Source organism: Vicia villosa, linkage group LG5, assembly GCF_029867415.1.
Source record: "Vicia villosa cultivar HV-30 ecotype Madison, WI linkage group LG5, Vvil1.0, whole genome shotgun sequence".
NCBI classification, from domain to species: Eukaryota; Viridiplantae; Streptophyta; class Magnoliopsida; order Fabales; family Fabaceae; genus Vicia; species Vicia villosa.
The window spans coordinates 137,725,858-137,738,009 of NC_081184.1; the positions used below are offsets into that span (position 1 = coordinate 137,725,858).

Below are 12,152 nucleotides of genomic sequence, written 5' to 3' on the forward strand. Positions count from 1 at the left end.
AAATTATTAGATTCATTAATGTTTTATAAATTAATAATATTTTTATTAAAATTAAATTTAAATATAAATAATTTTCAAAAAAAATTAAAAATAAAGAAGTATAAATACTTGCTTGAAGTATTCGCCTTTCATAAAATAAAGTTATGGAAACCAAATTAATTTGGTTTAAAAAGTTGTAAACAATATATATTTTTTAACTTTTATTTCGAAAAAAGAGTTTTTTGTTTTAGAAATTCAAACAAAAACTGTTTAAAAAGATTTTTGAATATTTAAATTCAAAAATTAAAATAAAATCCATTTCACTAAAGCAAGAAAAAAGATAGAAATCTTGGAAATGACGAAAGCAGCCTCATCGGATGTCACTGGGTTTACCGGATAAAAAACACTACACTGGCCCATCGATTCAAATTTGCACGCAATTTCATAAACAAAAATTCAAATTTTTCTCATAGATCTTCTTCTTCTTCCTTCAATTCTCCTTCATCTTCTTCCTCTTGTTCTTCGCGTTCTTCGTTCAGCTCAACAAGCTCAATTTTTCTTCTTTCTTTCCCCTTTTCTTTTTGACAAATTTACCGAAAAACCCTCATCTTGTCGAAAAATGCCAAATCTTCATCTATCTTCATAGCCGTCACCTACCAGTACCAACCACCATAAACCACCGATCTCCGATCCCGGAATCAACATGATTGTTCGCACATACGGTCGACGCAATAGATCGATTTCCGAAACGTGCTCTGGCTCTTCTCTAAACGACGACGTATCAGAGCCCTTTTCAACAAACGCTCTTAACCAAGAACAAGACACCCACTTCGGGGGATTCGCTTTCTCTTCCCAAGATTCTTCCTCTCAGTGGTCTTTATTCGATTCCGACCCCAATTCGATTGACGATTTGTACGGAGCAGATCGCCGGGAGGCAAAGAGGGCAAAGGGTGTAGCCGCAACGAACGGATTCTCTTTTCCGTCGACGTCAACGCTGATGGAGGCGCAGGAGTTTGGGGAGATGATGGAGCATGTGGATGAGGTTAATTTCGCTCTCGATGGACTACGTAAGGGTCAACCTGTACGGATCAGAAGATCTAGTTTGGTTTCTCTTTTGTCAATCTGTGCCACCACGCAGCAGCGAAGGCTTCTTCGCTCTCAGGGGTATGTTAATTTCTTGCGAAAATTCTGGGTTTCTTTTGAATTTCAAATATCTCTGTTCAACGTAAAATGGGTTTATCAGAATTTCTTCTTTTATGTTCTTTTTGTTGGGTTTTTATCAAAATTTTGAATTTAGGCTGGGTGAAGTCGAGTGTTTTATTTTTTTTGTTTAATGTTGTTAGTTTCTTGTTTTGTTCCAGTGGATGTGTATTCGAGGTTTCAAATGTGGGCACTTCCAAATTTTGGTTAAATTTGGTTGTCTATTTAAATTTTTATTAATGCAGTTTGCGAAGAACTTAGAGGGTTACTGGGTTAGTACTTTGATCCATCATTGATTAGTTTAGGCTGATTCAACATCAGCTTGTGATCTTTTTGGTTACTTTCCAAATGAATCCTAATACGACATAAAGGGGTGATAATTCATTTCAAATGGTGTGAGATGAATTATCGGCCATGGCAATAAGGTTGTTTCACACTTGCTGTCTCGCTGGCTTGAACCTTGACACTGTTAGCTTTGCCCTCTCAATCATTAAACTCTAGTTTGCTTCCCACCCGAGCCACCCTCTGGGAGTGATTACATGCCTATTAAAATTTTCTACACATAGATTCTCAATTGAAATGAATATTATTACTGCTTTTATCATGTGCCTGAGTATTATGTAATTGTCGGGAGAGTGAGGACAGACACAGGATGGTCTTTAGTATTTACTTTTCTATAGATATTTATTTTAGTTTGGAATTTTAAACTGAGTGCATGGATTGAACTCTCGTATAGGAAATATACCAGTATGTATGTTTAGCTGATAAAATATCAATTTTTATGCTTTATTTATAGGATGGCAAAGACAATAGTTGATGCTCTTTTAGGCCTAAGTCTCGATGATTCTCCCAGCATTCTTGCAGCTGCAACCCTTTTCTACATTCTGACTAGTGATGTAAGTTGTCTTTTATTTGTGATATTGCAGTTGCATTGAATTATAAATAACCTATGGTTTGGCATGTGTAGATTTTCAATCGTGATTCTGAGTTGAAAAGAACAGTGAAACTGATGTATTGTTACTTTCTTAATGTATCCTAGACTTCACAATTAAAATATCTGCTAAACTAATTTTGTTGGGCATTCACATTCCAACATTACAGTCCCCAATTTAAATATAATAATATAATTTTTGTCATGAAGTAACAATTAAAAAAGTGTTTATTGTTTATTATTATTATTAATTTTTTTGCGTTTTGATTTCTGAAGTTATTATTCTGTTGCATGTAGCTCTGTTCTGGTACTTGACTTGGAGTCTAATTTATCAATTTACAGATTGACTGTTTCCCCTAATTTTTACTGGCTATGCTTTTGTCTCAGGGTCAAGATGATCATCTCCTTGAATCACCGTCTTGTGTTAAATTTCTAATCAAGTTGTTAAGACCAATTGTATCTACAGATATTAAAGACAAAGCACCGAACATTGGCTCTAAACTTCTATCACTGCGTCAGAACAATGACATGCTAAAAAAAACGACGTCAAAATTTGACTCCAGCTCTGGTGTAATTTTTTCTAAAGTCCAAGAAGTTCTAGTTAATTGCAAAGATCTAAAAGCAACTTGTCAAAATAACACTGGGACTGAAAGGCCAGAGTTATGCCCAAAATGGTTAACATTGCTGACTATGGAGAAGGCTTGTTTATCTGCCATTTCTCTTGATGGTATAATAAAGAGTAGTTAATATAACCTTATCTGATTCTTCTAATGCAAATGTTGATCTCATTGTGCAAAAATAACATAGCCAAATTTGTTCAAGTATAACATTGCTAACGGTTTAGAACTCATTAGTAAAGAGATTTTGCAATCAATCTTCCTACTTTTATTTCTTCTCAGTTTCTTGGTGTGCCGTCCTGATATTGAAAATTCATGAGTTTCATGTCCACTGAAGCTAAATTCTAGAGAGTTCTATTTCTCTATGTATTTCCCCATAGTTCAAGTTAAAAGTTAATGATACCTGGAACTAACACATATACTTTAGTAGTATTCCGTGGTTCAGCTAACTGTACATATTATTCTACAGAACTTCTAAATTGAATCTTTTACTGATTTTCTTTTATATTTTTTGGATGTTATGCTAATGGGAACTACACTTGTACAGAAACCTCTGGTGCTGTACGGAAGACTGGTGGAAATTTTAAGGAAAAACTAAGGGAGCACGGAGGACTTGATGCAGTTTTTGAAGTCACTATGAGTTGTCATTCTGATTTGGAGGTGTGTGCTTGTATATTAGTTCAAGTTCAAAAATATATGGTCAATAACAGGGAAAACATTTTCTGATGGATATTTCTTGCTCTGAGATGTGATATTACGACAATCAATCGCCAATTCTTTTATATTTTTATCCTTAAATAAAAAATCATCTGAAATCCATGGAATTGTCTTTCAGAATTGGAAGAATTATAGTTCTCGGTCTGCCAAAGATTTGAAAAATGATCAACGCTTAAAATGTCTAACCTTGCTTCTCAAGTGCCTGAAGATAATGGAAAATGCTACTTTTCTAAGCAAAGACAATCAGGTTGACATGTGTTCTTTACCCTGTATTAAATGTTTCTTTCTTTATTGATTTAGTTTTTGTTGCCTTGGGTTTTGCATATGTGACTTTGCATCTGTTATGCATACTGCAATTTTTGATGCATTTGTAGCTTGGTGAATTTGTTAATTTATCAATCTTATACTTTCTCATTATAGACTCATTTACTTGGATTGAAAAGAAAGTTGAGTCCCAAGGCTAGCCCGTTGTCATTTACGGAGCTGATTTTAATTGTCATAAAGATGCTCTCAGGTAATGATCATACAAAGGGGTAACCTCTGACTTGCTGCTTTTTCCTTATTTAATAACTTTATTTTAGTAGTTTACATTTTTGTTGGATTATAGCTTTTCTCCCCTTTCTCATTTATGCCGAAAACTTCTATTTCATAGATCTATGTTTGCGTCAGAGTGCGTCTGATGTGTCCACTGTTGCCAAGCTTAATGACTCTTTCTCTATGCTCAGTGATGATTCTGAATTGGATCAGCTCAGAGACTCTAAAGGTACTAGATTTTTATAATTTGGTCATGCAGCTCTTGTTTCTGATCAGTTGCTGTATCCTTTTTTTTCTAGACAGAAACTATTGCTTCAACTGTTTTCCTTTTTGAGGAGGGGTACACCTATTATTTCTTTATGTCTTGTCAATAACATGTGGAAAAATGTGCTGATTGAGATAGAGCTTATTATTGAGTTAAATGTACTCGGAGGATTGGAAGTGAAAGGATAAATACACCCGGGTGAAGAGTGTAGAGTTGTAAATAAAGGGAAAATTCATCTTCATTAGAACTGAGATTATCAGAGGGAAAGGATAAATATTGCGTAATAGGTCATGAATTAAGAAATAATAGGGAATGGATTTGGGCCAGAGGTTCCGTCCATCTGATGAACTTTACATTTATGTTTTAATAGCAAAAATCAGTTTTTCACCGAGACAGTTTCTTTACTGAACACTAGTTTACCATTTGATATTGTGCTTCACAAAGTTACTTCACCTGTGTTTCCTGAAAGATGTCATATCTTAACCCTTGATTTGATTTTATTGTTGTTGGGAAGGAATTATTTTAAAAATTTTAATCTGAAAAAAAGTGAGCAATGCCATTAGGATTAGGATCACAGATTGTTTATTCAGGGTGTGGTGATGTATAGAATGACCATCCTTGTCTTGTATTTAACTGTGTTCTATAACTCTTTCTTCCAAATTATTTGGGTTTATGTTAAGCTGTTGTGTTCTTTCTAGCTTCTTAAAGTTAAATCAGTCATTGCAAATCATTTGGATTTGAATATGCTTTGCCGAATAAGTTTGTCTACATATTTTTTGAATGCTCTTTCATTTGAATTTGCAGAGAATAAACCTATATCCATCAGTTCCGATAGTAGTTACATTGGCGTGGAGAGTAGGAATTACTATGATGAGGAGAGGGCCTCTTCTATTAAGAATTCTAACGTTTCTCATAACACCCAACTGTTGACATGTGCTCGGTTGGAAAGGTCGCTGTCTGTTTCTGAAACTCCCAGCACATCAACAACTGATACATACTCACTAAAGATGAGGATCAATTCATGTACGTCTGGGTCTTCCAGTGGTTTATCAAAGAGTTCGTGTCATAAAAAATCCCCGATCCAAAATATTTTCAGGAAGAGTGTTCACTTTTCTGAAGGCCCCCCAGTTGTAGTCTTGGAAGATAGCCAAGATCCTTTTGCATTTGATGAGGATGACAGTGGCTTGTCAAAGAGTTCATATTGTCAAAAATCCATGACCCTAAATAATTCCAGGAAGAATGTTCAGTTTACGAAAGGTACCCCGGTTGTAAACTTGGAAGATAGCCAAGATCCATTTGCATTTGATCAGGATGACAGTGGATTATCAAAGAGTTCATACTGTCAAAAACCTATGACCCTAAATAGTTCTAGGAAGAATGTTCACTTTACGGAACGTACCCCGGTTGTAATTTTGGAAGATAACCATGATCCCTTTGCATTTGATGAGGATGACATTGTGCCCTCTCAGTGGGACCTACTATCGGGGAAACACAAACCATCTCATTCTAAAAAACATAAGGTAGCAAATAGAAAATTTGAAAATGAACGTCTATCACAAACCAAAATGAGTCAAGAAAATGAACATCAATCACAAACCAAAATGAGTCATGAAAATGAACATCAATTGCAAACCAAAATGAGTCATGAAAATGAGCATCAATTGCAAACCAAAATGAGTCAACAAGAATCAAGTGATGGGAACATCAATTGTTCCAGTTCTGACATCAGTTATGAAGAAGATTCTAGCCTTCTAAGTGATTGCCTTCTTACTGCTGTTAAGGTATTTTACTGGATTTAGTGTTTTCTATGTATCATTTATGTCAATGTTTTCTCATAAATTTATGGATAATTAAGTGGTGGAGGTGGAGAATTTGGTTACCCATCAGATCATATGTAGTTATGGTTTATGTGTAGTTGCAACCTTGAGTTGTTTATGTCAGTGTTATACTTATACATTATACTAACCCCTTAAAGAAATTTGTGTTGTATGTAACTCTTGTATTACTGATATCCCTATTTGTAGAACTAGTATATACAGGTCTCTATTCATCCCTCATTTTATTTTTTTCGTTTAAATATATATTTGATCGCTGCAAATATATCACTTTGTTTTAGTCCCTAAATTTTGGTTTAAATATATCATTTTGGTTTTAGTCCCTAAATTTGGTTTAAATATATTTTATTTTACTTTTGGTCCTAGTTTTATGTTTTAGTCCGTGTAAATTTGGTTTAAATTGAAATTGTTCCCTGTTGAAATTGATATATAGTCCAACTGGTGCTGTTATTGTAGGTGCTGATGAATTTGACTAATGACAACCCTATTGGCTGTCAACTAATTGCTGCCAATGGAGGACTAGAGGCTATGTCTATGTTAATTGCTGGTCATTTCCCTTCTTTTAGCTCATCGCCATCCTTTGCTCAAATAAAAGAAAATTCTTTGAGAACTGAAAAGGACCATCTATGTGGTGATAGGCTTCTAAATGATCACGAGTTGGATTTTCTTGTTGCTATTCTGGGTTTGCTTGTAAATCTGGTTGAGAAGGACAGTCAAAACAGGTAATTTGATCTATTTCTGGACTGGAAGTTGAATATGAACTAGTTTGGCATTGTAAAATAATGTCTATCCCATTCAAGATTTGTCACTCTTCTTTTGCAGATCACGGCTTGCAGCAGCCAGTGTTCTACTACCTTCTTCAAAAGGCTTGTACCAGGAAGTTCGGCGGGATGTTATTCAATTATTATGCTCTATTTTCTTAGCTAACAAAGGTGAAAGTGAGGTGGCAGCTGGGGAGGAAAAAAAATTTGAACTGGTGGGTGGCGTTTTCCTTAGAATTCTTGTTTCACACGTTGTTTCCGATACACACGTCTGTCGTTCCTTATCAAAAAGTAGTAGGTTAATTTAAACGAATAAATACCAAGGGTAAGGAGAAAGGAAGTTCAAATTCTTGCCTGATTTTATTTTACTCTGACATGGAGATGCAATTCGATGCTTATGGAAAACACTGGGAATAGGCTTCCAACATACCCCTCATATGATTTGTGACCATTATACTTATCTAATTATCAATAGTGGAAACACTTAAAGTTGGTCTAACTCATCACTCAAGACATGTAATAGGGGTGAAAATATTTGAAATTAGATTGTGATTGATATGTTTTAAATAATCTTGTTTTCATCCTGCAGCATGATGAGGAAGCTGTTCTACAAGGTGAAAAAGAAGCTGAGAAAATGATTGTCGAAGCTTACTCTGCGTTGCTTCTAGCATTTCTTTCCACTGAAAGGTTTATTTCTTTTTGCTTTTCAATTCCCTTTTGCTCATTTTTTAGTTGCATATATTAAGGGCCCCTATTTACTCTTTTGATCTCCATCTCCAGCAAGAGCATTCGCGAATCAATTGCTGACAATCTTCCAGATCACAACCTGGCCAGTCTTGTACCTGTGCTGGACAGATTTGTGGTATGTACCCTAATAGTCATAATACCATGGCCTGCTTAATCTTAATAGATGCCCGGGGTTCCCTTTTTAATACCGTTACTGTTTTTATCTGCAGGAATTTCATCTGTCTTTGGACATGATTTCACCAGAGACTCATAAAACTGTTAGCGAGGTAATTGAATCATGTAGAATTCGGTGAAAGATCAAATGAAAAACTCTGTACAGCCACATCTTGCTTTAGGATTTGTTGCTACTCCGACGGAAATGGAGTTACTGCAGCTCACATCATTGGAATCCGACCAACATTTATGCGCTGCTTCCAATGCTCTTACATTTATTTTATATCACCGTGCTGGTGATTCGGAAATGCTAGAATACAAAAATCAAAAGCCGGATGCATTCCTAGCATAGTCTGTGTGTAATCAATAGTTGTATTTTTTTTTTTTTGATATTTTAGTTTATTCATCCATATTCATGTATTAGAAGCTCATATAGTCCATTTCAATTTCTCAGTCCTTTATTTTTCAGCAACTTGATACCTAATCAACTTAGTAGCAGAGAGTTGTGTAATAATTTTAACTCTTTTAGAAAAAGCTATGTAATACATAAGCTGTAATAGTGTTCCCATAGTGGACATTGTTATTATGTACTATAGTGTTACTGAAAATCATAAGCTCATCATTATACGAGTCAAAGGAGAAGTTTAACAAAGAAAATATAGAGCTATTTCTCTCCCATCCTTTCTAAGAAAACCATTCTGTAGAGATAAACGGTTCCAAGCAGACAAAAAACACCTCTTCTAAGAAATTGTTGTTCCATCATCATCCGTTTGCAAATAAAATACTATATAATTGCTAATATAAGAAGAAATAGAATGCACAGCACATGTCTATCTTTCACAGAAAATCACAATCTTCCAGATCCCATGTCAGTCTTTCTGCCAAGTTCTCTCTCACTGAAAAACTTATATTCATTATCACCTATGCTTTTCTTCGCCATCTTTCCACTATTAATCTCTCTTTTCTTCATTATCAAATGGTATTCCAACAATTCTGCTACCAAAAAAAACTTACCACCTTCACCTCCAAGATTTCCTCTGCTTGGCAATCTCCATCAACTTGGCTTATTTCCTCACCGCACACTCCAAACTTTAGCTCAAAAATATGGACCTTTAATGCTTCTTTATTTTGGGAAGGTGCCAGTGGTTGTAGTTTCCTCTGCTGATGCAGCATGTAAAGTAATGAAAACTCATGATTTGGTTTTCTGTGATAGGCCGCAGCGTAAAACCTATGATATCATGTTGTATGGCTCCAACGATGTGGCAAGCTGTGCATATGGTGAGTATTGGAGACAAGTAAGGAGTCTATGTGTGTTACATCTTCTGAGTAATAAAAGAGTTCAATCTTATCGTCGTGTTAGAGAGGAAGAAACAGCAAAACTGATGCAAGTTATTCAAGAGGAGAGTTCTTGTGTGAATTTATCTGAGTTGTGTTCTACAGTTACTAATGATATAACATGTAGGGTAGCTCTAGGAAAAAGATACGGTGAAAAAGGTGGAGTTTTTCCTGAGCTTATGTTGGAGTTTGGAGAGTTAATAGGTACTTTCTTTATAGGAGATTATATACCTTGGCTTAATTGGTTGGGAAAGGTTAATGGCTTCTATAGCAAGGCAGAGAAAGTGGCCAAACGTTTGGATGAGTTTTTTGAGGAAGTAATTGAAGAGCACATTAGTGGTAAGAAATTTGATGGAAATGTTGGTGATGAAAACAATGATTTTGTGGACATTTTGCTTTCGGTTCAAAAGAGCAATGATACTGGTTTCTTATTTGATAGAACTGCAATAAAGGGTTTATTACTGGTAAGAAATCACTTATTTTTTTAAACTTTTGATTATACTACTTATAATAGTAGTATAAATGATACTGTTATTTCTCTGCAGGACATGTTTGCTGCAGGTACTGATACTACGTACACAGTCCTAGAGTGGGCAATGACAGAACTGTTAAGAAACCAAACCGTGATGCATAAATTGCAAGATGAAGTGAGAACCATGGTTGGTAACAGAACTCATGTATCTGAAGAAGATTTGGTTAAGATGAACTACTTGAAGGCAGTGATCAAAGAAACACTTCGCCTGCATGTTCCGATTCCACTGTTAGTCCCTCGGAGATGTATGGAAGATATCAAAGTGAATGGCTATGACATTGCGGCTGGAACACAGGTAATTGTCAATGCTTGGGCTATTGCGAGAGACCCTTCAAGTTGGGATGAACCTCTAGAGTTTAAACCAGAAAGGTTTATGAATTGTTCAACAGATTTCAAAGGATTGGATTTTGAACTTATACCATTTGGAGCTGGAAGAAGGGGTTGTCCTGGAATGTTGTTTGCTATTGCTGTGAATGAGTTAGTGCTAGCAAACCTTGTTTGTCAATTTGATTGGAAATTGGGTAATGGAGTTGCAGGGGAGGATTTGGACATGTCTGAAGTTGTTAGCTTTACTTGTCATAGAAAATATCCTCTTATGGCAATAGCTACTAAATATGAAAAAAAATGAAAAAACATCCTTAAGGAAATAAGTCTACCTAGTACAGACACTTTCAATCCATGATATGTATTTTCTTGTGAAGTAAAACATGACTAAAGACTATAGAAATGTGTCATTGATTTGTGTTAAGTGATTATGTAGTTTTGTTAGATTTTCAATCCTTGTAATTTAAAATTAGAAGTTGCAATCCTTTCAGATTCTAATATCAATGACGTTATAGTGTATATAATGGATGAATAAATGACTCATGGATTCTTATTTTTTGTTTTTTCAAATCGAGTATCTTATTTTTTGTTTAATTAAATTTCTTACGGATAGAACACATAAAATGTACGGTTAAATTTAATCAATAGTTTAAATTAATTAAAAATAAAAATGAGAACAAGTATACCGATTCACATACAATCCCCTAGTATTTTTTTTTGAAGAGACAATTTTTTTCTGTTTACATCCTCTCTAACTTACTAAAATTTTATAGAAAATATTTTCCATGCATAAAAAATTTGTGATACATAAAAAGTTTGCGATATTTTATGTATTCAACACGCATATGTAATATGTGGTGTGCGTATTGTCTTTTCTTGGGGGAATAAAGCATGACTCGATCAAGATTAAAAATAAAGAGATTTTTTTTTTTTTAAAATAACCACTATTTTCAAAAAAATTATATAAATAATCAATGTTTCAAAAAAATTACATAAATAACCATTTTTTCGCTCATTTTACACATTGTCGCCATCCTAATTGGCGAATACACCTAAAAAAGAGACCAAGTCGTCACCCCATGTGGCAACAACACTTAAATTTAAAATTTTAAAAATTGTGGCAGGCCACAATTTACAAAAAAATAAAAAAAATTCAACTTTGCCGCGGTTTTGAACCGCCACAATTTACAAAACATTTAAATTTAACTATTATCACCACATAGGGTGGTGACTTGGTCTTTTTTTAGGTGTATTCGGCACCTAGGATGGCGAAAATATGTAATATGAGTAAAAGAAATGGTCATTTATGTAATTTTTTTGAAACATTGGTTATTTACGTTATTTTTTTTGAAAATAGTGGTTATTCTAAAAAAATTCAAATAAAGGTGTCAATGGTTTGTCTTAGGTGACTGTGTAGTTTTATTAGAGTTCACTCAATTCTTGTAATTCAAAATTAGAAGTAACAAAGTTGAAGTTTAATGTTAGAAATTTGATGAATTGAACTACAAAATATATAATTTGGAGGTAGGTTAAATCATTGGAATTTCTTCACAGGAATTTGAGATGACGGTTGTTGGTTATTTACTTTGTGAAGTTTTATTTTGAAGATTGAACAGAGGATCTCTCTCAAGTGCAGGTTGCTAGAAGGCGAGTGTCGACAGTGCCTTCCTTTCAGATGAGAGATTCAGGTGAGCATATACAACTTTCTCCTAACTATTTTTTATTTGTTGATGGGGTGTTAGTTAGCATTTTGGTTAAATGTATGAGAGACTTGTTGTGGTGGGACACACTTAATCAAATTTTTCTCAAATTCATCCAATGATTTAATTAAGCCTTAAGTATCATAGTGTGGATGACCTTTCGAGGTCTTCTTCATAGGAAACATATCAGATCTTAGTCAAGTTTAAAGGGTTTGGATTTTCTTTCTCTCAAGTTAACTCTCGTGAGATTGAGAAATTGGTTAAGTTAGAAGAGATAGATGTTTTGAATAAGAGAAATAGGGAGAGAGAAAGTCTCCAATGATTATTAGGTCCTTCAATGTTAGAGGGTTAGATGGGTGTTGAAGCTGTATAGCGGCAAGCAACAAAAGTTTTGGAAGTATTACTCTGGGAATTATCGTGTCCATAAAGATGGTCGTTAGATTGCCGTTCAACGGTTTCTATGTTTTTGAGCATGGGTTTAAATGAAAAAAGTATAAAAAATGGAAAAGAAAATATCAACAC

General features: G+C 34.5%; 2 protein-coding genes across 2 annotated transcripts; both read left to right on the forward strand.

Moving 5' to 3' along the window:
* The first annotated feature begins 323 nt into the window (after positions 1-323).
* Positions 324-8,309, forward strand: LOC131602704 (wings apart-like protein 2). The gene is made up of 13 exons (XM_058874876.1): positions 324-1,143; positions 1,976-2,075; positions 2,498-2,837; positions 3,275-3,387; positions 3,563-3,691; positions 3,865-3,958; positions 4,097-4,207; positions 5,048-6,024; positions 6,535-6,800; positions 6,901-7,054; positions 7,429-7,526; positions 7,620-7,701; positions 7,796-8,309. The coding sequence occupies exons 1-13, from the start codon at positions 683-685 to the stop codon at positions 7,877-7,879; spliced, it is 3,009 nt and encodes a 1,002-aa protein (XP_058730859.1). The 5' UTR covers positions 324-682; the 3' UTR covers positions 7,880-8,309.
* Positions 8,310-8,407: 98 nt separating this feature from the next.
* Positions 8,408-10,383, forward strand: LOC131602706 (cytochrome P450 736A117-like). The gene is made up of 2 exons (XM_058874877.1): positions 8,408-9,538; positions 9,620-10,383. Exons 1-2 carry the CDS (start codon positions 8,555-8,557, stop codon positions 10,232-10,234), a joined length of 1,599 nt encoding a protein of 532 aa, XP_058730860.1. The 5' UTR covers positions 8,408-8,554; the 3' UTR covers positions 10,235-10,383.
* Positions 10,384-12,152: the final 1,769 nt, after the last annotated feature.